The sequence below is a fragment of the Toxorhynchites rutilus genome, chromosome 3 (assembly GCF_029784135.1).
Source record: "Toxorhynchites rutilus septentrionalis strain SRP chromosome 3, ASM2978413v1, whole genome shotgun sequence".
NCBI classification, from domain to species: domain Eukaryota; kingdom Metazoa; phylum Arthropoda; class Insecta; order Diptera; family Culicidae; genus Toxorhynchites; species Toxorhynchites rutilus.
Genome location: NC_073746.1, coordinates 200,708,408 through 200,735,109, shown reverse-complemented (window position 1 = coordinate 200,735,109; position 26,702 = coordinate 200,708,408). Strand labels below are relative to the sequence as shown.

The window sequence follows — 26,702 nt, the reverse complement described above, 5'->3', positions numbered from 1 at the left end:
AATTGCTTATAATGAATTTTTCCACATTCCTCGTCAGTACACGCTCGTAAGTTGGCAGTGCATGTGGAGTGGAGATGAGTTCGGTCGTTGGTTACACACGATTATCCCTAAGGTCTCGACGAGTGCATGGTTCAAGGGATTGAATGTAGGTCGTGATTTCATTCGCGTGATATCTCGGCTTATGTCCAATCACTACAACCTAAACGCGCATCTCTATCGCAATGGGCTCGCAGCAAACAATCTTTGTGATTGTGGCGATGGCTACCACGACATCGAGCATGTTGTCTGGTCGTGTATCCGGTTCCATACTGTTCGCTCTCAGCTCTCTAGACCACTGAGAGCACAAGGCAGACAATCGGAGATCCCCGTCCGGGATATCTTAGGTAGCCGTGATCCTGATCTTCTGCTTCATCTATACCTGTTCCTCAGAAACGTCGATGTCAACGTTTAATGATGTTTCCTTCGTTGTGTCCCCGTTTTATATCCCTCCTATCCGATCGATAAACTTTTACTTAGTCGCGGCAATACATACACACACTCCTTACAGATACACGGGCCAAAGGTTTGCAGTCCACTGATCATTCAACAAGAGTCAAAGATTGTACCGCTCATGACAACTCTACACGAGCTGATGATTGCGCCGGCTAGTGACCATTCTATCCTGGATTCCTCGAGTCGAGAAAGACGCACCACGCTAGATATGGGGTACAGACTAGGGGGGCGTTACTGATTAATGGTCAGCTGCATCCCAATAGGAAGTATCCCGTGTCGGGCACACGTACAGAGCATTGGAGACAGCATCATCCGAATTACGAAAACACTTGTAATACTAACCTCGAGCCAACCGGGAGTAATCGGTTACATATTACTAACATAGATAATAAGAAAAATTGTCAAAGTATTGAACTCCTGGTCCCGTGAGGCTAACGCCATATGAGCCTTGATATATATATATATATATATATATATATATATATATATATATATTCTGGAAAAAAAAAACCTTAACTATATGGCTATATTAAGTGAGCATGGTGGGGCTTGGCCACATTCTATCATCGGAATCCAAGCAAGAAAGACGCTATCTTGAAATTGATTTTCAGAATAAGAGATTGCTGCATTTGCCGGGGATGTATGCGGTGCGATACCGCAAGAGTGAGAGACAGGAGTTTCAATGGGATGTGGAGCAGAAGAGCCTATCGAAGTGTGTTAAAAGCGGTGGAAGCGTCGCGCCGGGTGAATGGGTGGCTAATCGCGCTCGATTTGATAGAATGTTGGAGTTTCTTAAACGGTTTTATTTAGCTGTGACATATTTGTATGTTTGTATGTAACATGTTTGTCTATGGCGCTGTACGACATTAATTGAAATTTCACCCCTTTCCTGTTGACCGATTGATCTGAAATTTGGAACACACCTTTATCTCTGCAGTCATTATAAAACTGCATACTTCATTATCTTGAAAATCCAAGATAACGACCGCTACAAAATGGCGGATTACATATTTTCTCAAAGCCACATCAATATGGGTATGAAATGAAAGGGATTGACTAGTAGAACACAGTTATTTATGAAAAATGCAAGTCCAAAATGGCCGCCACCACAAAATGGCGGATTACATATTTTCCCTAAACCCCATCGACATGGGTTGTCGGGTCAACACTTCAATAATAATACTTATTTTCAGCAATTAGTTTTATATCAGACTTTATTGTACAGCACACCAAATATTTCCGTCCGCTCGCTATCCCTTCTACCATTCAACCTCCTTTTCTCTATCTACTCTCTCTGACCTTCTACGTCCTCTTTCTTTCTCATATATGCTCACATCATACTCTCTGCGTTCAGCACTACTTCTTACTCGAGGGACAAGACCCTACATCCAACCTTCTCTTTAATAAAATTTTTGTGTTTCATAAGCAACATAATCTTTAAAATTCTTCGGCTGAACTCTCAACCGTTTTGTAGATATAGGTACATCTTGTCGATCATTCTCCGCGAGGTCCTCCGATAACAATTCTTTATTCTGTAGCTCGCCCTCTTCTTCACTCGAGCCACTTGACGACACCGATTCTTGTCCAGTCTCAGCCTTTTTGAGATGCACTACATTACGTTTTAGTCTTTTACCCGATACAGTCGAACGTAGGGTCACTTCCGAACCCTGTCTGTCAGTTACTTCAAAATGTTCCGGCGAGAAATCTGTTGATAGCTTGTTATCCTTTTTCGTTCATTTAACAAAAACCTTATCGCTTACCGCCACCGGATTTGTGCGGGCCTTCCGTCTTGCATCTGCGTACATCTTTCCCTTCGCTTTAAACAAACGATCACGATCCCTTGTATCAGAGTCGTTACGCATAATAGCAGGCACTGCCGGTAATTTACTTCTTATGCGCCGTCCGAACATCATCTCCGAGGGTGACTTTCCTGTAATAGAGTGGTCAGTAGCGTGATATGCCAACAAGAATTTCCGTAATTCCATACGCCAATTCTGCCCCAATTCCTGAGCGATACGTAATCGTTTGAGAATAGTACGATTTTGACGCTCCACTTCGCTGTTAGCTTGTGGCCAGTATGGTGTGGTGTTTACTAAATCGATCTCAAATTCTTTACAGAACTGTCGAAACTCCACGCAATCACCGCTGAGCTGAGGTCCATTGTCAGCTCTCATAACCCGAGGAATACCATATCTGCTGAACATGGTCGCCAACTCGACCACTGTATCCTTTGTTGTAATCGATGTCATTTCAGCCACTTCGACATAGCGACTATAATAGTCAACGGCTACTAATAAATACTGACCTTCCGGCAGTGGCCCCAAAAAGTCTATTGCTATTTCCTCCCAAGGGCTTGTCGGTAACTGTTTACGGATCATAGGCTCCGGTGGGTCGGGTGCAGCAACCAGGGTACAGGGTTGACATTTTCTCACAAACATCTCAATATGCTTGTCCATTTTTGGCCACCAGGTTACTGCTCGTAAAAAGGTCTTCATCATCCGTATGCCCAAATGTCCTGCATGTGCAATCTCCAACACGCGATCACGCAGCTTAACTGGAACTACCACACGATCTATTCGCAATAAAACTTCTCCAACACAGCATAACTCATTCGCAAAAATACGGAAATCGATTGGCATTTCATCGTGACTGTTATTCTGAAGACTCTTGATTACATGTTGTAGTTCTGGATCTAGATTAGTGGCTTCAACTAATTCTTTCCACTCAATAGCCACCGCGCTTGCAGACATATTCGCAATCTCTTTAACCATTACCTCCTCCAATTCATCAAACGCTACGGGTCGCAGAGTTGTCAGTCGAGATAGCACATCTGCAATGTTTTGATCTCCAGGAATATACGTAATAACGTATTCAAAGCTCTGAAGTCGAAGAACCCATCGCTCGATTCTAGCGCATGGTCTAGAACGATGAGTGAAGAGATAGACCAACGCCTTACAGTCGGTTAGCAATTCAAAAACCTTTCCGTAGAGATAGATATAAAATTTCTCCACGCTCCAAACCAGGCTCAGGGCTTCCTTCTCGGTGTGACAGTATCGCCGTTCTGTCTCGGTTAACAATTTCGATGCGTAGCTTATTATTCGATGCTCTCCTTCCCTATTCACTTGTACGAGTATGGCTCCCAGTGCAGACGGACTATTATCCGCCATCACGAGTGTACGATCGCGTACGTTAAAGAAACCAAGTGCCGCAGATTCGGTCATCGCCTTTTTAATATTTTGAAATGCTTCATCCTGTTTTCCTTCCCACTTGAAGATGACTCCCTTTTTAGTTAATTCTCTCAAAGGTTTGTCAATAGAAGCCAAATTAGGGATATAACGATTCAGGTAGTTAGCTAACCCAAGGAAACTACGTGTTTCGTTAGCGTTTTCTGGCTTCCTGAATGATAATAAAGCCTCTATCTTTGCATTCGAAGGACTAATTCCCACTTTCATAATTTTGTGTCCCAAAAATTCGAGCTCAGTTACCCCAATGACGCATTTTTTCCAATTGAGTTGAACGTTTCGCTTCTTCAGTCTGAGAAGTACCTGATTCAATCGAGCATCATGCTGCGCATCGTCCTTTCCTTCAATATAAATGTCATCTATGTACCACCAAGCCCCATCACAACCAGCCAAGATAGAGTCCATAGTCTTTTGGAATATCTCTGGCGCCGTAACTAATCCGAACGGCATTCGCTTGAAGCGTAAAATCCCTCGGTTTGTAAAAAATGTCGTAATATCACGAGACTCTTCATCCAGTTCAAGTTGTAAAAACGAATCCATTATGTCAAGCTTGCTCCGAATCATATCACGACCGACTCGCGCCAGAAAATCATCGATTGACGGCATAGGATGCCTTTCCCGAAGAACTGCCGCATTCACTCTGCGCAAGTCCAAACAGATTCTGGGCTCGCCGTTTGCCTTGCCGACGATTACAAGAGGAGACACCCAACTCGTTGGACCTTTCTTTTCCTCTATAATGTCCCTACGCATTAACTCGTCCAATTTTCGATTGACTGCGTCTTCCAAAGCTACCGGCAGTTTGCTCACCGGTTGAAAAACTGGCTTCAAAGTTTGATTCATGTGGATATGAATTTGTAAATCATTTATCTTGGATAGTGTCTCAATTTTCTCATCTATTTGATTGATGTTTACTCCAATCTTGAGCACCCCAAGTTCCTTGGCCGTAGTATCACCAAGAAGACAGCGCTGGCCGCTTTTTATAACAAAAAATCTCGCTTCTGCTAGGTTTTCTTCAATTGCGATATCAGCTACAAACGTACCCAAAATGGTCATAGGCTGATCGCTAGCGTATCCTTTCAATACATGCATACTTCCTCTCTCTGAACTTTTAATACGAATACCTTCCGCTTTCAGCCTCTCCCAAGCCAGTTCGGATACCAAGTTAACTTCCGCTCCTGAGTCCACCAACATCTCCAGATTTATTCCACCTACCACACATTTGATCATATTCGAGTTATTCCCAGAGTAAAATGCGTAATATGTTCTCTTGGAATCTTCCGCGTTCGCTGTCGCTACGGAACAAACATTTCCTGTTGACCTGTGTTCGTCCGCATCATTGACTTCTACGGTGCGTATTCTTTTTGGCTTTCCTCGATTTTGTTCTTGAACCACGGATAGAGACTTCCGAATACGACACTGGGACTCGAAATGTCCTACTCGCTTGCAGTGGTTGCATACCCTACCTCGTGCCGGGCATCTTGTGTCCGAAGAAATGTGTCCACTGAACCCACATTTGAAGCACTTGTATTGGTCGTTAGTTTTTCGGAATTTGCCCTCTGTTACCGATGAGTATTTTTTCTCCTTGTAGGTTTGAATTTTATACACACGTCCTGCTACATTTTCTTCTTCATCAGTTGTTCCGAAAATCTTGATTTGTTGTTCCACTTCTTCCAGGGACTTTACGAATTTCTCGATCTCCTCCACAGAGCGGTCTTTTTGAAGAAAACGCTTTCGTAGCTCCTCGGAGCGACATCCCTCCGCAATCGTATCAACTAACATTATGTCAAATAGAATACCTCGGACTTTTTCCGGATATTTTTCTAAGCCACATTCACCGATTTGCTGTCGCACCCTTACAACAAACTCTGCAAACCGTTCTCCTTGAAGCTGCTTCAGACGTCTCAGTTTGTGCCGTTCTAATACATCTTGTCGCCCTGGCTTGAAGAAGTCATCAAAAGCTTGAATGGCAACATTGTAATATTGCTTTTCGGGAGTTACATAGGAAAACTTTTCCACGTCAGGTAAATTCTGAAAAAGAGCTTGCAGTTGGGGTCCGCCAAAGTGCAACAGCTTTGACCGCTTTTTCTTCTGGTCGCTAATATCTTCGGATTCGAAATAGCACTCGAGCGATCGCTTCCAGATTACCCATTCTCTCTGTAGTTTTCCTTTGTCGATATCGCTGCGCTTGAACGGTGGCAAAACTCGAGACTGCTCCATCTAAAATCAAATTTGAAAAAACCGAATTAAATATCTTATGTTGCTCCATGTTAATACTCAACGAACTAACTCTGACTTTTATTCCAAGTCAGATAGGAACAACACTTATGCAAGCTTGATTAATTGAAACAAAATCGTCAATTATCGCTATGTTACTTCAACCCAAATAAGCATAAAAATCAATTGAATGGCAAATCTATTCCATAGAGGCGAATGAACTGCAAAGTTTAAAGCCTCTTAAAAACAAAGAAGAAGAAGAATCTATTCCAAACTGACTTCCGGTGGTTCTCAAACCAAGAATATCAATTCCCAATTCAATTACCTTAACATAGTCGATTCCCAAACCGACCCTATCGATTCCCAAATCGATGATTTACTCCGTCGGTTCCCAAACCGACACTATCGATTCCCAAATCGATTATTCACTCAGTCGATTCCCAAACCGACGCTATCGATTCCCAAATCGATAAAATAACATAGTCGATTCCCAAACCGACACTATCGATTCCTGAATCGATGACATAAAATAGCCGATTCCCAAACCGACACTTTCGATTCCCAAATCGATTATTTACTCAGTCGATTCCCAAACCGACACTATCGATTCCCAAATCGATGACATAACATAGCCGATTCCCAAACCGAAACGACGTTATCGATTCCCGAATCGATCGATTTCCTTATGGTTTCAACACTTCACACATTTACCATTAAATTCCTGTTGTATCACAAAAAAAAATCAACGCCCGAAAATCAAAACACATAAATTCAACAGCATTAAATCTTACAAAATCCAGGGGTTAGACATCAATTGAATATAGGCTACCCAAAATCAAAATCAATATGGCGTCATTTGTTTATCAACATATCATTTACGAGGATTGAAATCGAAAAATGCGCTGCTTTATTCTAACTGCATGAGCGATTTTCATATTTCGGTTTCACATGGAGGTGTTCACATTTAACATGGAGTTTAAAGTTAGCCACTATTCGACTATATAACCGGACCGAGTTGTAAACAACAGTAATTGATTGAACCAAAATGTCAGTAAACCGCAGCAATATTGGGTACACTGGCAATATGAGGGATTTGACGTTTTAGTCGTACCCCTGACAAAATCACTTCCAATTCCCTCTCTTCCTCCAGTCAAACCACCATCATTCCAGGTAAACTATTTCAATTTTGTTAGTCGGCCATTTTGAATAGCGGCTTCGTTTCGCCTCGTTCGGAACTATTTTATCATCAATGTTTTCTGGATTTTGCTCGTAAATTTATTGCTCACCTTACTTGCTTTCTCCTCGTCGCCAATTGTCGGGTCAACACTTCAATAATAATACTTATTTTCAGCAATTAGTTTTATATCAGACTTTATTGTACAGCACACCAAATATTTCCGTCCGCTCGCTATCCCTTCTACCATTCAACCCCCTTTTCTCTATCTACTCTCTCTGACCTTCTACGTCCTCTTTCTTTCTCATATACGCTCACATCATACTTTCTGCGTTCAGCACTACTTCTTACTCGAGGGACAAGACCCTACATGGGTATCAAATGAAGGACTTGACTAGTAGAACACAGTTATTCATGAGGAGTGCAAAGCCCAATTATATCACGATACCACACGGTAAATTCCTATTACGATATGCTTGCCATCAAGTATGTGTTCGTTGCCGGATGAACAATAACCCCTGCAACATTTGCACCGCACGACATTTGCACGACAAATTTTGATTTTTTCGTATTTGAATCTAAACGTTTGAGTATTGCTGAGTGCTGAGGTTTAATTTTATCCTTTGATTTTTTTCTATAATTTTGTACATGAAAAGTTGATCATTTTGGGATCTGTGCTCCATGATATTCGAATAATGGATACCCCTTGGGGTAGTCCTACGTCTCTCCGGTTATGTCTCCGACATTGCCCACCCGTCTTTTTGGGTACAATCCCAAAAAAGATGAAAAAAGAAAAAAAGAAAGAGTTTTTTTGCTTCCATACATACAAATATTTTAAAGCGTTGCGGGACAGATGACATTATTTGCCTATTTGACGCTTCAAAGCATGAAATTACCAGACCATGTGACATTTTTATGATTTCGAGAAAAACGAACTTGAAGTTTAATTTCGTTGAAAACTCAAAACAATTTCGATATGTTATTCCTGCTGTACCCGTGAATTTGAAATTTTACGACTTGGTCCCATCTGACTTAACACCGGCCAATTCAACATTTTCAAATCTCAAATTAACATTTCGAAACTGCAGCTGTACTCTCTGAAAAACGAATCCAACTCAATATGGAATAAATAAAACCTACAAACACACATAAAAACCCACCCAAACAAAAAAAACGCGATTTTCTATACACGAAGCTTCATTATAATGAAATTTTATTCGTTACATAGGATAGGATATCGATCCGCTGCTATATCAGCAAAATGCACAACAATCAGTGTCTGAGCGAGATCCAGAATCCAAAATTCGAATAATTTGGAATCATTAAAAACAACGATATTCTTAAAATTTTTAACTTTAAAATCTGCATTGTAAAATCAGGACTTTAGACTCTACAGTCTCTCCTATGAATATTCAATTGGAACCCCAATCAGAAATTTGAGTGTGGACAGGTTTGTAATATACGAAGCGTAAAAGTTTATCGCTCGTGGGAGGAATTATTTCATTCAACCAGTGGCGTAGTGTAGGGGGCGGTCCGTCCCGGGGTCCACCCTCAGAGGGGTGACACCCATGACCATCTTCTTCTTGAACGGCGTTAACGTTCCCTGTGAAACTTTCGCCGTCTCAACGTATGCATTAACAAGCGTCATTTATTAATACTTAGTTGAGATTTCATAAGCCAAATAACACGCCTCGAATGTATTCCGAGGGGCAAGCTCTTGAATACGCGTCACCACAGTGCAAGTCGAAGCAAATTTCTTTGACGAAAAACAGGAAGTGGGTTATATCTATGGTATAACCGCAAGGGTGACGTAGGACTATCTTTGATTTAGAGATCATTTGTTTGAAGTTGAATCTAAATCCATCCTGTATGAATGAATAAATAAATATTTGGGTGACTTAAAAAACGAGAGTGTTACGTTGGAGACTCAAGGTTTTATGCATCCAATATTGGATACAAAAAACCTTGTTCTGAAGAATAATCTTCAGAAGCTTTCCTGCTAACTGCACTTGATTGACAAATCACAAAACCAAATGTATGTGGTCGCAGTATTATATGGATAGAAAACATTAAAATAAACTCGCTTGAATGTAATTTTCAATTCCAAGGGGAACTGGCAGATTATTTTTCAGCAACGATCATTTCTTTCCAGGTTTCCTCTCGATAACCAGCAAATGAAAAGAGTTGCGCGCGTGTATGTGTGTGGGTGTGGCGGCTGCTTCTATGTCTTCCCGAGGAACCGTATTTCGATGCTGATACTCTCTTGGTCACGAGAGTATCAGCATCGGCTTTTCTGCGCTCCCTCACAGTTAAAACAAACTGATTGCATTTCAGGTCAGGTCAGGCCAGGTAATGAATCCCTCGATCCCTCGCCGTTCAGCTCGTTCAGTAACGATGTTGAATATCATTTCAGTATGCTTTTCGTGCGTGATTGAATCGAGAGAAGGTGTGGTTTACGATGGCAATTTGGAAGGCAAACTAGAGGAGAATGAACTCTCTGAGTATGAAAATTTCGGCGACTGAGCAATAATCGATTGAAAATTATATAATTTTCGCGATACGAAACATTTTCCGTTTTTCATGTTATGCATCCAATATTGGATACGAAAATATCCTACTGATGGGAAAGAATAATCTTCAGAAGCTTTCCAGCTAATTACACTTGATTGAAAAATTACGAAATCAAATGTATTTGGTCGCTGTGTTCGCCATATAATTAGTAAACATTAAAATAAACTCTTTCGCATGGATGTATTCTTCAATTCCCACGGAACTGGCAGATTATTTTTCAGCAACGATTAGATCTTTCCGGAATTTTCTCGATGCTGTATGGCATCCAAACGAAAATTCTCGTTTCAGTTTGGCCTGCAAAAAACTTTTCTAAACTCTAATCCATCAAATTGGGACCCCTGAAAAGGGCCGATGATTATATGCCAAGCTAATATAGCACCCTTTCCTTGGATTCGATGGGCCAGCTGAATGTCCTTGGGCATGATGTGACGCGTTTTGCGTGGATAGCACACAAATTTGTATCTTCGAATAAGCCTCCAGCAGCGTCATAACCGCGGAACTTTGGAAGCGCAAGTCTGTTTTGAAGTCCTGAGCAATTCCACGATCCAAAAGCTGCAAAGGTAGCTTGCGGATCAGCAATTCGGTCGACTTCCGATAGCGATGAATTTCACGCAAAGTTCCCGGTCGATAGCGATGTGGCTTCTTCACCTATCCTGCGGCTGGTGCGCTTATCCGAGGTGCTTTCGTGTGCCTTACCACTGAAAGACTAACTAGCTATCTGCTTGGTCCCAAACAAACGAGTCGTCACGGTGCGAGAGTAGAGTAAGAAATGAACGAAAGCAAAGGAAGCGTCATTTTATAAACCATAAAAGTATAGAATCTAAACCCCACCCTTATTATATTCGTTGCTTACCCTGAGAGAGAAACGAATAACATCGAAGTAAGTATACAGTAATGTATTTGAATCCGGACACTTTGTGTTACATTTAATACCATACCGCAGCCACAACATTTTCTGCATGTTGAATTAATGCGATTGATTAGTAACTATCAAGAAACTATCAGTAACTATATTAGCAACTATTAATCGCATAAATTCAACATGAAAAAAATGTTATGGCTGTGGTATGATATTGAATGTAATGCAAAGTGTCCGGATTCAAAAGCATTACTGTAAAAAAGAGTTAACTCGACTGAAATTTTTTCGGTTCGGCCTGCAAAAACGAAATTAAGAGCCCTCGCCGACTGCAGACTGACTTGTCGACCGATAGTTCGGTCGGCTTCTTAATCAGTACGGAGAAAAAAAGTCTGTAGTGTACAGCATAATGCATAGACGTAAGTATGAGCTTCCCCATCTCACATTCCAATAAGATTAATGGGTTTCCAAGTGGGTGCGCTACATACGGATACGAATGATTTCAATAACCTGTTTTCGAAGCTATCATTAAGCTATTGAAACAATTTTTCGACTCAATAAATAGCAATCATATAACTCTTGGACATTTTATCTTTTGTATGAAATGATTATCATACTGTTCCGTTGATCCGAAGCAGAATGAATCACGCTTAAAGAAGGAATGGATTTTTTCTTGGAATTTAGTCAGCAGAAATAATGCCCTTTCCCAACAATTAAAAACGACAAACGGTAAACAGTTTCATCAAAGTGATTTCTTCGATATGGGGATATATTCACTACATCATGTCATATATTTCATATTTTTCATTATGAAATCCATATCCAAGGCACCTATCGGTATCGAATTATCATCGACACCACGATTTTCGCTAAATGCTCCTTTCAGTTCGGCCTGTAAAAAACTTTTCTGAACTCTAATCCATCAAATTTGGAGCCCTGAAAAGGGCTGTTGATTATATGCTAAGCTAATATAGCACGCTCTCCTCGGATACGATGGGCCAGCTGGATGTCCTTGGGCATGATGTGACGCGTTTTGCATGGATAGCACACAAATTGGTATCTTCGAATAAGCCTCCTGCAGCGTCATAACCGCGGAACTTTGGAAGCGCAAGTCGGTTTTGAAGTCCTGAGCAATTCCACGAACCAAATGCTGCAAAGGTAGCTTGCGGATCAGCAATTCGGTCGACTTCCGATAGCGATGGCTTCTCCACCTATCCTGCTACTGGTGCGCTTATCCGAGCTGACTTCGTGTGCCTTACCACCGAATGACTAACGAGCTGTCTGCGAAAGACTAACGAGCTCGAGTCCTCACGGTGCGAGAGTAGAATAAGAAATGAACTAAAGCAAAGGAAGCGTCATTTTATAAACCATAAAAGTATAGAATCTAAATCCCACCCTTATTATATTCGTGAGTATACAGTAAGCTTATACAATAAAGAGGGTGGGGTTTACATTCGATTCTTTTATGTTTTATAAAACGACACTTCCCTTGCTTTCGTTCATTTCTTACTCTACTCTCGCACCGTGAGGACTCGTTTCATCGGGACTAAGCAGACAGCTCGTTAGTCTTTCGGTGGTAAGGCACCACGAAAGCAGCTCGGATAAGCGAATCAGCCGCAGGAAGCATGAAGAAGCCACATCGCTATCGACCGGGAACTTCGCATGAATTATATGAGTAGAAAGCAAATAATCGCTCGAAAATGACTTGATTTTCGCGATGTAAAACATTTTCCGTTTTTCATGTTATGCATCCAACATTGGATACGAAAATTTCCACTGATGGGGAAAAAAATATTCAGAAGCTTTCCTGTTAATTGCGATTGATTGAAAAATAACAAAACCAAATGCATTTTGTTGCAGTGTTATATGGATAGGAAACATTAAAATAAACTATTTCGCATGAATGTATTTTTCAATTCCCAGGGGAACTGGCAGATTATTTTTCAGCAACGAGAATTCCGCACGTGTATGTGTGTGTGTGTGTGTGTGTGTGGCGGCTGCTCCGATGTTTCAAGCGGAACCGTGGCATCACTCCTCCTGATGGATTCCCTTTTGGCCTTAGGTGCACAAACAGGCTCTTGGTGACACCGTTCATCAGCGCTTTCATGATAAACGAAATTAGCTTCACAACAACAGCGACAACATGCTCCAATCGCTGTTCAATCATAACTGAGTGGGTTTACGAGCGGCGCTCGCTTATATACCGATTGGTGATTTCAATAGCCTGTTTTGAAAGCAATTTTAAGACTATTGAAACAAGTTTTTGGATGAAAAAGTAACAAGTATATGACGCGTAGACATTTTATCTTTCAAATGAAGTGTTTATCATACCATTTCGTTTAGTTGTTTAAGAGCTATTAACGCTCAAAATCTCGGTCTCCGGCGTAACGCTTTCGTTCTCGAAACTTTGGTTTTACACCCCGGTATAGAAATGAAAGACGTAGTCCTACGTCAAAATCCTCCGGCCAGAGCGGGAATCGAACCCGAACACCCGGCATGATAACGTGAGACGCTAACCACACTGCCACGGGTGCGCCACACCCATGACCATGACAAGTATATTATATTGTAAAAAAACATGATTTTGAATGAAGGTAATCGGTTATTACTTATGGTGTTATCTAACAAAATAAGTTACTATGGAAAAGTTCATGTTATAGAATTTTTCTGGGTTTTTATGTTCACTATTTCGTCATACTACATCTGTAGTATTTATATAGTATTAGCTGACCCGGCAAACTTCGTCCCGCCCAAAATTTGTTTTGACGTAGGACTACGTCTAACCGGAAGATATAGGGGGTGAAATGGAAATCTAGGCACTGAACAAGTAGGAAAAAATGCAAGATATGGAACGCTTATAACTCGAGCATTTCTCAATAGATCGCAAAGGTTTTTGCATCAATTGATAAGAAATATATCTATGCATCTATAATAACGAATAACATTTAATTTTTCTTGAGATAAATAATTGAATAATTGTGAAATATCAAGCATCGTTAAAATGCACTATGTGCCCATTTTTGATTGGTCCGTTTTGTGCTCCTCAAATCGTACCGACCAAAACGGGCAACCAGAGCAGCAGCGAAATAGAATGAAGCACGATTGGAAAGGAAAAAGAAAAAACAGGAAGTGGGTTATACCTATGGTATAACCGCAAGGGTGACGTAGGACTATCGTTGATTTAGAGATCATTTGTTTGAAGTTGAATCTAAATCCATCCTGAATGAATGAATAAATGAATATTTGGGGGACTTCGAAAACGAGAGCGTTACGCTGGAGGCACAAGGTTTTATGCATCCAATATAGGATACGAAAAACCTTGTTCTGAAGAATAATCTTCAGAAACTTTCCTGCTAAACTGCACTTGATTGACAAATCACAAACCCAAATGTATTATATGGATATTTTATGGATAGAAAACATTAAAATAAACTCTTTCGCTTGAATGTTATTTTCAATTCCAAGGGGAACTGGCAGATTATTTTCCAGCAACGATTAGATATTTCCACATTTTCCTCGATACTGGAAGCCCACCAGTGGTTTATGCTAACTCGATAACCATCTGTTAATAGCACTTGATTGAAACATATTTGGTCACAGTGTTACATGGATAGAAAACATTCAAATAAACTCTTTCACATGAATGTATTTTTAAATTCCCAGAGGAACTGGCCGATTATTTTCCGGATCTTTCTCGATGCTGAATGGCATCCAAACGGAAAGAATTCCGTGCGTGTATGTGTGTGTGTGTAGCGGCTGCTTCGATGGTCACCTTCTCTTCTCCTGAAGGATCGGCTTCTCTGTGCTCCCTCACAGTTTCAAATAAACTGCTTGCGTTTCAGGGCAGATCTCGATCCTTCGCCGTCCAGCACCCTCAGCAACGATGTTGTCTTGTCGATGTCCTCACGAAAAATGAATGCGTCTCACCACCAGAATATCGCTTAAGTATGCTTTTTGTGCGTGATTGAATCGAGAGAAAGCGTGGGTTACGATGGCAATTTGGAAGGCAAACTAGAGGGGAATGAACTCTCTGAGCTCGGAACTTTCGGCGACTGAGCAATAATCGATTGCGGGCGCATACAATATTGGATACGGAAATATCCTACTGATGGGGAAGAATAATCTTCAGAAGCTATCCTGTTAATTACGATTGCTTGAAAAATCACAAAACCAAATGTATTTGGTTACAGTGACATGGATAGAAAACATTCAAATAAACTCTTTCACATGAATGTAATTTTAAATTCCCAGAGGAACTGGCAGATAATTTTCCGGATCTTTCTCGATGCTGAATGGCATCCAAACGGAAAGAATTCCGCGCGTGTATGTGTGTGTGTAGCGATGTCTTCCCTTCTGGCCTAAGGTGCACAAACAGGCTCTTGGTGACACCGTTCATCCGCGCTTTCATGATAAACGAAGAGCTTCACCACAACAGCGACAACATGCTCCAATCGCTGTTCAATTAGAACTGAGTGGATTTCCGAGCGGCGCTCGCTTTTATACCGATTGGTGATTTCAATAGCCTGTTTTGAAAGCAATTTTAAGACTATTGAAACAAGTTTTTGGATCAAAAAGTAACAACTATAGAACGCGTAGACATTTTATCTTTCGAATGAAGTGTCTATCATACAATTTCGTTCAGTTGTTTAGGAGCTATTAACGCTCAAAATCTCGGTCTCCGGCGTAACGCTTTCGTTTTCGAAACTTTGATTTTACACCCCGGTATAGAAATGAAAGACGTAGTCCTACGTCAAAAATGAACGAAACATTGGTCGCAGTCTCACACATGCGTAATTCTCGAGCCAACCAGTCAGCTTAAAAATCCCCGCTCCGCTGCCGTAGCGATCATTCTCATTCCAACCGTACACCACATCGGTTCGCATCACAACACATCAACAAACCAACCCAAGCAGCCATGTCTGGACATGGTAAAGGAGGAAAAGTGAAGGGAAAGGCAAAATCCCGCTCGAACCGTGTTGATCTGGAGTTCCCCGCAAGGGTAGTTAGGCCGAGCGCGTTAGTACCAGTGCACCAGTCCACCTAGCTGGCGTTATATAGTTTCGCCGACCAAGTGATCGAGTTAGCTGGCAAAGCTGCTCGCGACGATAAGAAAATCCGCATTCGGAACAGAACACATTCGGTTCGGTGGACATCAAGACAACAGGCAGTTGCAGCGAGTGGCAAACGCAATCGCAAACGGCATCAGGTAGCAGAAGAAAAAAGTTTGTTATTTATACAAACTGCTTTGGGGCGGCATCGAGGGCGTTCGAAATGGTTTTTGACGTAGGGCTACGTCTTTCATTTCTATACCGGGGTGTAAAACCAAAGTTTCGAGAACGAAAGCGTTACGCTGGAGACCGAGATTTTGAGCGTTAATAGCTCTTAAACAACTGAACGAAATGGTATGATAAACACTTCATTTGAAAGATAAAATGTCTACGCGTCATATACTTGTTACTTTTTCATCCAAAAACTTGTTTCAATAGTCTTAAAATTGCTTTCAAAACAGGCTATTGAAATCACCAATCGGTATATAAGCGAGCGCCGCTCGTAAACCCACTCAGTTATGATTGAACAGCGATTGGAGCATGTTGTCGCTGTTGTTGTGAAGCTAATTTCGTTTATCATGAAAACGCTGATGAACGGTGTCACCAAGAGCCTGTTTGTGCACCTAAGGCCAAAAGGGAATCCATCAGGAGGAGAGTGATGCCACGGTTCCGCTTGAAACATCGGAGCAGCCGCCACACACACACACACATACACGCGCGGAATTCTCGTTGCTATCATCGTTGCTGAAAAATAATCTGCCAGTTCCCCTGGGAATTGAAAAATACATTCATGCGAAAGAGTTAATTTTAATGTTTTCTATCCATATAACACTGCAACCAAATACATTTGGTTTTGTTATCATGAAAAACGGAAAATGTTTCACATCGCGAAAATCAAGTCATTTTCGAGCGATTATTTGCTTTCTACTCATATAATGCTGCGACCAAATACATTTCGTTTTGGATTTTTTCAACCAAGTGCGATCAACGTAAGACCACGTCTTTCGGCAATTTATTAGAGGTGCAATGAATCTTTAGGAATTCCCGCTCTACGCCCACTGGCAAACAATGTTTACTCAACAATTTCTCAAACGAGAAATGGGTGTTGTGAGAAAGGATTAGCGAACGCGAAAACGACAAACGGGAGAAAGATACGTTTGGAGGTTAAAGGAAATTGGCAGAAAACTTCTTCATTCTATCATTCAAATAATGTGATTCATACCACATCGTTTTGCCAGAAAGAGATTATTAATGTTCAAAGGAGGAATCGAGTTCTCCGAGGAAATTACCCAGCGCAAATTAGAGTCGACTATCGATTGCGGCATTCGTACACAAATAATTTTATAATGCAGTTTCACCAAAGTGATTTCTTCGGATATATTCACTACATCATGTCATGTATTTCATATTCTTCATTAAGAAATCCATATCCATGGCACCTATCGGTAACGAATTATTATCGAAATCACGATTTTCGCTAAATGCTCCTTTCAGTTCGGCCTGTAAAAAACTTTTCTGTACTCTAATCCATCAAATTTGGAGCCCTGAAAAGGGCCGTTGATTATATGCTAAGCTAATATAGCACGCTCTCCTCGGATACGATGAGCCAGCTGGATGTCCTTGGGCATGATGTGACGCGTTTTGCATGGATAGCACACAAATTGGTATCTTCGAATAAGCCTCCTGCAGCGTCATAGCCGCGGAACTTTGGAAGCGCAAGTCGGTTTTGAAGTCCTGAGCAATTCCACGATCCAAATGCTGCAAAGGTAGCTGCGGATCAGCAATTCAGTCGACTTCTGATAGCGATGAATTTCACGCAAAGTTCCCGGTCGATAGCGATGTGGCTTCTCCACCTATCCTGCTACTGGTGCGCTTATCCGAGCTGACCTCGTGTGCCTTACCACCGAATGACTAACGAGCTGTCTGCGAAAGACTAACGAGCTCGAGTCCTCACGGTGCGAGAGTAGAGTAAGAAATGAACGAAAGCAAAGGAAGCGTCATTTTATAAACCATAAAAGTATAGAATCTAAATCCCACCCTTATTATATTCGTGAGTATACAGTAAGCTTATATAATAAAGAGGGTGGGGTTTACATTCGATTCTTTTATGTTTTATAAAATGACACTTCCCTTGCTTTCGTTCATTTCTTACTCTACTCTCGCACCGTGAGGACTCGTTTCATCGGGACTAAGCAGACAGCTCGTTAGTCCTTCGGTGGTAAGGCACCACGAAAGCAGCTCGGATAAGCGCACCAGCCGCAGGAAGCGTGAAGAAGCCACATCGCTATCGACCGGGAACTTCGCATGAAATTCGTCGCTATCAGAAGTCGACCGAATTGCTGATCCGCAAGCTACCTTTGCAGCATTTGGTTCGTGGAATTGCTCAGGACTTCAAAACCGACTTGCGCTTCCAAAGTTCCGCGGTTATGACGCTGCAGGAGGCTTATTCGAAGATACCAATTTGTGTGCTATCCATGCAAAACGCGTCACATCATGCCCAAGGACATCCAGCTGGCCCATCGTATCCGAGGAGAGCGTGCTATATTAGCTTAGCATATAATTAACTGCCCTTTTCAGGGCTCCAAATTTGATGGATTAGAGTTCAGAAAAGTTTTTTACAGGCCGAACTGAAAGGAGCATTTAGCGAAAATCGTGGTGTCGATGATAATTCGATACCGATAGGTGCCATGGATATGGATTTCATAATGAAGAATATGAAATACATGACATGATGTAGTGAATATATCACCATATCGAAGAAATCACTTTGATGAAACTGTTTACCGTTTGTCGTTTTTAAGTGTTGGGAAAGGGCTTTATTTTTGCTGAGTAAATTCCTTCTGAAGATTATTCTTTCCCATCAGTAGGATATTTTCGTATCCAATAATGGATGCATAACATGAAAAACGGAAAATGTTTCGTATCGCCAAAATTATATAATTTTCAATCGATTATTGCTCAGTCGCCGAAATTTTCATACTCAGAAAGTTCATTCTCCTCTAGTTTGCCTTCCAAATTGCCATCGTAAACCACACCTTCTCTCGATTCAATCACGCACGAAAAGCATACTGAAATGATATTCTGGTGGTGAAACCCATTCATTTTTCGTGAGGCGTCGTGCACAAATTACGTAACGCGATAAGGAGGGAGGGGTTAGATGTTGCGTTACTTTCTGTTTATTAGAGATAGGAAATTGCGTTACGAAAGGGGGGGAAGGTTCAAAATCCAGATTTTTGCGTTACGTAATTTGTGCACGACGCCTGAGGACATCGACAAGACAACATCGTTACTGAACGAGCTGAACGGCGAGGGATCGAGGTATTCATTACCTGGCTTGACCTGACCTGAAATGCAATCAGTTTGTTTTAACTGTGAGGGAGCGCAGAAAAGCCGATCGATCAGAAGGAGAAGAGAAGGTGACCAAGAGAGTATCAGCATCGAAATACGGTTCCTCGGGAAGACATAGAAGCAGCCGCCACACACACACATACACGCGCGCAACTCTTTTCGTTTGCTGGTTATCGAGAGGAAACCTTGAAAGAAATGATCGTTGCTGAAAAATAATCTGCCAGTTCCCCTTGGAATTGAAAATTACATTCAAGCTAGTTTATTTTAATGTTTTCTATCCATATAATACTGCGACCACATACATTTGGTTTTGTGATTTGTCAATCAAGTGCAGTTAACAGGAAAGCTTCTGAAGATTATTCTCCAGAACAAGGTTTTTTGTATCCAATATTGGATGCATAAAACCTTGAGTCTTCAAAGTAACACTCTGGTTTTTGAAGTCACCCAAATATTTCAACTTCAAATAAATGATCTCTAAATCAACGATAGTCCTACGTCACCCTTGCGGTTATACCATAGATATAACCCACTTCCTGTTTTTTCAAAACCACGAGTACTAAGTTTTCTAAATTGGAACCATTCCATAAAACAAGGCGCTTTTCAGGGCCATTAAACCTTCCAAAAAAGAGTTTAGGAAATACAGTTCAATGCTTTCTAAAACATTATCCAAAATAATAATAAAACACAAATTGATTTTTTCATAATTTGTTTGCCAGGATCTGATGAGTATGTGAATTTGGCAGTTGTTCTGAGCTTATTGATTTTCACCAATTCTTAAATTGCTTCTAGATTGAAAGTACAGTAATTTACACTTATCTCGATAATTGGACGGACCTGTAATGCGAGATATTTAGTTGGACATTTTTGTAAACATAGAGTTCGGGGTCCAAATTATGACCCCACATTGAAAGTCGACACTGTACCACTGTCATCGCAAATGTTCAATTACAGGTTAAAATTACCTCCAATCCGACACTGAGTGGTGGTAATGCGACGTGCCATTGAATGTAATTTACTGTAAAATATGTCACAAGCTGGATGGGAAGAAATTTTCCAACTGTGAAAGCTGTGGCGAGTGGCAAACGCAATCGCTAAACAGAAAGGTTTAGCCGAACAAGATGGGGATATCGAGTGATAACAAAACAATAAACTGTTTAGATTGAAGATTATTTTGTGATCCTGAAAAGGACCCTTTTTAGCCTGCATGTGAATCCAACGAGCGAACAAATCGTAATGAATGTATTTTTTTGCCATCGCTCCCTTTTAACGCTCATTCGTTCGTCTCGTTGGACTCGCCCCTCTGGCTGAGTCTGCCGATTTGTCTCTATCCTGTGAGTGTGTACCGCTAGAGTATAAAACACGCGGACGCCAAAAAAATATCTTAATTTCTTTCAAACCGTAAACCCGTGTGGTTGTACGGCATCGGTATCGTGGACGTAACAAAGGTGAACAAGTTAAGGGAAAGGCAAAGTCTCACTCGAACCGTGCAGGTCTCCAGTTCCCTGTTGGTCGCATTCACTGATTGCTCCGCAAGGGTAACTAAGCCGAACGGATTGGTGCCGGAGCACCAGTATACCTAACAGCGATTATAGAGTTTCGGCCGTCGGAGTGCTTCGGTTCGGCGCTCATCAAGGCAACAATTAGTTTCAGTAAGTGGCAAAGTGTTTCTCCGGCACGTCGCATTAAATGTAATTTACTGAACAACATGTCACAAACTGGATGGGAAGAAATTTTCCAACTGTGAAAGCTGTGGCGAGTGGCAAACGCAATAGCTAAACAGGAAGGTTTAACCGAACAAGATGGGAATATCGAGTGATAACAAAAACACAACACCAAAGGTTCTTTTCAGAACCATCAACATATTCATAAAGAGTAAACAGTAAACTAATCCATTTTTCAGGTAGATAGGTAGGTATTCACGTAGGAGAAGAAAATAAAACAATATATTTAAAATATATATTTAACAAAAGCTGTCCCCTTTGTATAGTCCTACGTCACTCCGGTTATGTCCCCGACATTACCCACCCGTCTTTTTTTTGACATCCGGCGATCCTTTTTTTGGTATAGATAGAAGAAGATATAGGAGTACGTTTCATCACCTTAAAATCCATTTCCAGTTTCGAACAAAGATCAATTTCGCTAGCGCAAACATCAAATGGACTAACTTAATCACTTGTCACTATGTAATTGTAGAACATATGGGAATTAAATTTTACGAATTTTCCCTTTTTTCTTCAGAGTTTTCCGAAAATTTTCAATTGTCATGTTTGGAGGGGTGTCATACCATCATAGAAACATTTCTCATACCCAAAAACGCTTACATCCCAAATTTTGTTTGATTAGTTCTCGAGTTATGCAGAAGTTTGTGTTTCGTTTGTATGGCAGCCCCCCTTAGAGAGGGGAGATGAGTGTATTCACCATAGAAACGTTTCGTGCCCCGTGGCTCCATTCGCTTTATTAGTTTTCGAGTTATGGAGAAATTTGTATTTAATTTTTGTGACATCCCATCCCACCTTTGTCCCTCCCTTAAAACATTTATTGCACCCTAAACCCTCCACATACCAAATTTGGTTTCATTTGCTTCATTAATTCTCGAGTAATGCAGAAATTTGAGTTTCATTTGTATGGCAGCCCCCCTTAGAGAGGGGGGTGGAGAGTCTAACCATCATAGAAACATTTTTTGCACCCTAAAACCTCCACATGCCAAATTTGGTTTCATTTGCTTGATTAATTCTCGTATAATGCAGAAATTTGTATTTCAATTGTATGGCAGCCCCCCCTAAGAGAGGGAGGAGGGGTATCTAACCACCATAAAAACATTTATTGTACTCTAATACCTCAATGTGCCCAATTTGGTTTCATTTGCTTGAATAATTCTCGAGTAATGCAGAAATTTGTGTTTCATTTGTATGGCAGCCCCTCCTTAGAGAAGGGGAGGAGAGTCTTACCACCATAGAAACATTTATTGCACCCTAATACCTCAAAATGCTCAATTTGGATTCATTTGCTTGAATAATTCTCGAGTAATGCAGAAATTTGTGTTTCATTTGTATGGCAGCCCCCTCTAAGAGAGGGGGGAGGGGTATCTAACCACCATAAAAACATTTATTGCACTCTATTACCTCAATATGCCCAATTTGGTTTCATTTGCTTGAATAATTCTCGAGTAATGCAGAAATTTGTGTTTCATTTGCATGGCAGCCCCCCCTTAGAGAGGGGGGAGGAGTCTCAAACTATCACGAAAACCTTCCCCGGCCCCAGAAACTCTTACATACCAATTTTCATGTTGATCGGTTCAGTAGTTTCCGAGTCCATAAGAATCATACAGACAGACAGACAGAAATCCATTTATATATATATATATATATATATATATATATATATATATATATATATATATATATATATATATAGTTTTTTTTCAAATTCAAATACTAAAATAGAAAAGTATAGATCTGCCGCTATGGTGGACATTTTAGTCCGTCGAGAAGTATCAGCATCGAAATACGGTTCCTCGGGAAGACATAGAAGCAGCCGCCACACACACACATACACGCGCGCAACTCTTTTCGTTTGCTGGTTATCGAGAGGAAACCTGGAAAGAAATGATCGTTGCTGAAATATAATCTGCCAGTTCCCCTAGGAATTGAAAATTACATTCAAGCGAGTTTATTTTAATGTTTTCTATCCATATAATACTGCGACCACATACATTTGGTTTTGTGATTTGTCAATCAAGTGCAGTTAACAGGAAAGCTTCTGAAGATTATTCTCCAGAACAAGGTTTTTTGTATCCAATATTGGATGCATAAAACCTTGAGTCTTCAAAGTAACACTCTGGTTTTTGAAGTCACCCAAATATTTCAACTTCAAATAAATGATCTCTAAATCAACGATAGTCCTACGTCACCCTTGCGGTTATACCATAGATATAACCCACTTCCTGTTTTTTCAAAACCACGAGTACTAAGTTTTCTAAATTGGAACCATTCCATAAAACAAGGCGCTTTTCAGGGCCATTAAACCTTCCAAAAAAGAGTTTAGGAAATACAGTTCAATGCTTTCTAAAACATTATCCAAAATAATAATAAAACACAAATTGATTTTTTCATAATTTGTTTGCCAGGATCTGATGAGTATGTGAATTTGGCAGTTGTTCTGAGCTTATTGATTTTCACCAATTCTTAAATTGCTTCTAGATTGAAAGTACAGTAATTTACACTTATCTCGACATTTAGCTAATTGGACGGACCTGTAATGCGAGATATTTAGTTGGACATTTTTGTAAACATAGAGTTCGGGGTCCAAATTATGACCCCACATTGAAAGTCGACACTGTACCACTGTCATCGCAAATTACAGGTTAAAATTACCTCCAATCCGACACTGAGTGGTGGTAATGCGACGTGCCATTGAATGTAATTTACTGTAAAATATGTCACAAGCTGGATGGGAAGAAATTTTCCAACTGTGAAAGCTGTGGCGAGTGGCAAACGCAATCGCTAAATAGAAAGGTTTAGCCGAACAAGATGGGGATTTCGAGAGATAACAAAACAATAAACTGTTTAGATCGAAGATTATTTTGTGATCCTGAAAAGGACCCTTTTTAGCCTGCATGTGAATCCAACGAGCGAACAAATCGTAATGAATGTATTTTTTTGCCATCGCTCCCTTTTAACGCTCATTCGTTCGTCTCGTTGGACTCGCCCCTCTGGCTGAGTCTGCCGATTTGTCTCTATCCTGTGAGTGTGTACCGCTAGAGTATAAAACACGCGGACGCCAAAAAAATATCTTAATTTCTTTCAAACCGTAAACCCGTGTGGTTGTACGGCATCGGTATCGTGGACGTAACAAAAGTGAACAAGTTAAGGGAAAGGCAAAGTCTCACTCGAACCGTGCAGGTCTCCAGTTCCCTGTTGGTCGCATTCACTGATTGCTCCGCAAGGGTAACTAAGCCGAACGGATTGGTGCCGGAGCACCAGTATACCTAACAGCGATTATAGAGTTTCGGCCGTCGGAGTGCTTCGGTTCGGCGCTCATCAAGGCAACAATTAGTTTCAGTAAGTGGCAAAGTGTTTCTCCGGCACGTCGCATTAAATGTAATTTACTGAACAACATGTCACAAACTGGATGGGAAGAAATTTTCCAACTGTGAAAGCTGTGGCGAGTGGCAAACTCAATAGCTAAACAGGAAGGTTTAACCGAACAAGATGGGAATATCGAGTGATAACAAAAACACAACACCAAAGGTTCTTTTCAGAACCATCAACATATTCATAAAGAGTAAACAGTAAACTAATCCATTTTTCAGGTAGATAGGTAGGTATTCACGTAGGAGAAGAAAATAAAACAATATATTTAAAATATATATTTAACAAAAGCTGTCCCCTTTGTATAGTCCTACGTCACTCCGGTTATGTCCCCGACATTACCCACCCGTCTTTTTTTGACATCCGGCGATCCTTTTTTTGGTATAGATAGAAGAAGATATAGGAGTACGTTTCATCACATTAAAATCCATTTCCAGTTTCGAACAAAGATCAATTTCGCTAGCGCAAACATCAAATGGACTAACATCACTTGTCACTATGTAATTGTAGAACATATGGGAATTAAATTTTCCGAATTTTCCCTTTTTTCTTCAGAGTTTTCCGAAAATTTTCAATTGTCATGTTTGGAGGGGTGTCATACCATCATAGAAACATTTCTCATACCCAAAAACGCTTACATCCCAAATTTTGTTTGATTAGTTCTCGAGTTATGCAGAAGTTTGTGTTTCGTTTGTATGGCAGCCCCCCTTAGAGAGGGGAGATGAGTGTATTCACCATAGAAACGTTTCGTGCCCCGTGGCTCCATTCGCTTTATTAGTTTTCGAGTTATGGAGAAATTTGTATTTAATTTTTGTGACATCCCATCCCACCTTTGTCCCTCCCTTAAAACATTTATTGCACCCTAAACCCTCCACATACCAAATTTGGTTTCATTTGCTTCATTAATTCTCGAGTAATGCAGAAATTTGAGTTTCATTTGTATGGCAGCCCCCCTTAGAGAGGGGGGTGGAGAGTCTAACCATCATAGAAACATTTTTTGCACCCTAAAACCTCCACATGCCAAATTTGGTTTCATTTGCTTGATTAATTCTCGTATAATGCAGAAATTTGTATTTCAATTGTATGGCAGCCCCCCCTAAGAGAGGGAGGAGGGGTATCTAACCACCATAAAAACATTTATTGTACTCTAATACCTCAATGTGCCCAATTTGGTTTCATTTGCTTGAATAATTCTCGAGTAATGCAGAAATTTGTGTTTCATTTGTATGGCAGCCCCTCCTTAGAGAGGGGGAGGAGAGTCTTACCACCATAGAAACATTTATTGCACCCTAATACCTCAAAATGCTCAATTTGGATTCATTTGCTTGAATAATTCTCGAGTAATGCAGAAATTTGTGTTTCATTTGTATGGCAGCCCCCTCTAAGAGAGGGGGGAGGGGTATCTAACCACCATAAAAACATTTATTGCACTCTAATACCTCAATATGCCCAATTTGGTTTCATTTGCTTGAATAATTCTCGAGTAATGCAGAAATTTGTGTTTCATTTGTATGGCAGCCCCCCTTAGAGAGGGGGGTGGAGAGTCTTACTACCATAGAAACATTTATTGCACCCTAATACCTCAATATGCCCAATTTGATTTCATTTGCTTGAATAATTCTCGAGTAATGCAGAAATTTGTGTTTCATTTGCATGGCAGCCCCCCCTTAGAGAGGGGGGAGGAGTCTCAAACTATCACGAAAACCTTCCCCGGCCCCAGAAACTCTTACATACCAATTTTCATGTTGATCGGTTCAGTAGTTTCCGAGTCCATAAGAATCATACAGACAGACAGACAGAAATCCATTTATATATATATATATATATATATATATATATATATATATATATATATATATATAGTTTTTTTTTCAAATTCAAATACTAAAATAGAAAAGTATAGATCTGCCGCTATGGTGGACATTTTAGTCCGTCGAGAAGTGAATGCAATATTGAATAGTACAAATAGTGAGAGACATTTTGATATATTTTGCACCTGTATTAAATGCATCTGATCAGCTGTTTGTTTTATTATTGTATGGATTGAGTGTCGCTTTCGCTACTTTTGTGTTCAACGCACAACTAACAAAGATAGCATAAGCTGAGTTTGCTATAAACATTTATCAGAAATTTCCATAAAGTGATAAACATTGCCGAGTTAGGTTGAATTTGTTATTTTTCTTTCTGATATATTTGGATGGATTTGGATTGGAAGAGAATTGTGCTTAACGGCATAGAAAGTATTTTGCTGTGTTGAATTTGAAGCTTATAGTGCCATTCTATTGAGGATACGATTTAACTAGACACGGATAAGGTGAATAATTATCAACATAATATTGAATGTTTTGTTATCTATTAGTGCATGGTTGAGATTCCAATGCTGAATGGCGCTCTGGTCGTATTTTTAAGTGATATGTTTCGACATTAGCGTCAACCAGTGCAAATCATAAAATGTTATTTGAAAATAGAATATCCCGGCTCGAATGACAATTCAATCCGAATCTCTCATCACGATACAACGTAATTAGGCAGTTATCAGAGGTATGCAATTACCTTTCACAGTTGAAAATAATTATCACAATCACGATGTTTTGTTCAGAGTATGTAATAATTTGCTGAATATTATTAATTTGAACCCGTTTTCAGTGTTTTCTTTTACAAAATCAG

General features: G+C 40.4%; 2 protein-coding genes across 5 annotated transcripts in view; one reads left to right on the top strand and one right to left on the bottom strand.

Annotated features, from left to right (window-relative positions):
* Positions 1-1,771: 1,771 nt before the first annotated feature.
* On the bottom strand, positions 1,772-26,702 carry LOC129777646 (uncharacterized protein K02A2.6-like). Of its 4 annotated transcripts, XM_055784030.1 has the most exons (3): positions 7,235-7,469; positions 2,480-5,951; positions 1,772-2,422 (listed from the first exon to the last, which is right to left on the bottom strand). In XM_055784030.1, exons 2-3 carry the CDS (start codon positions 5,949-5,951, stop codon positions 2,226-2,228), a joined length of 3,669 nt encoding a protein of 1,222 aa, XP_055640005.1. In that variant the 5' UTR covers positions 7,235-7,469; the 3' UTR covers positions 1,772-2,225. The 4 variants fall into 4 exon arrangements, with proteins under 4 accessions (XP_055640005.1, XP_055640003.1, XP_055640002.1 ...); XM_055784028.1 differs by lacking the exon at positions 7,235-7,469 and adding an exon at positions 26,589-26,702 and having other exon boundaries at positions 1,772-5,951; XM_055784027.1 differs by having other exon boundaries at positions 1,772-5,951.
* The window catches only part of LOC129777647 (uncharacterized), a 41,299-nt gene continuing 40,734 nt past the window's right edge, over positions 26,138-26,702 (top strand). Inside the window, exon 1 of the mRNA XM_055784034.1 lies at positions 26,138-26,349. The gene's annotated coding sequence lies outside the window, so the exon portion shown is untranslated. The remainder of the gene's footprint in view (positions 26,350-26,702) is intronic.

Coding starts and splice junctions, on each gene's coding strand:
- LOC129777646 (XM_055784028.1), bottom strand. CDS start 5,951: ATGGAGCAGTCTCGAGTTTTGCCACCGTTCAAGCGCAGCGATATCGAC.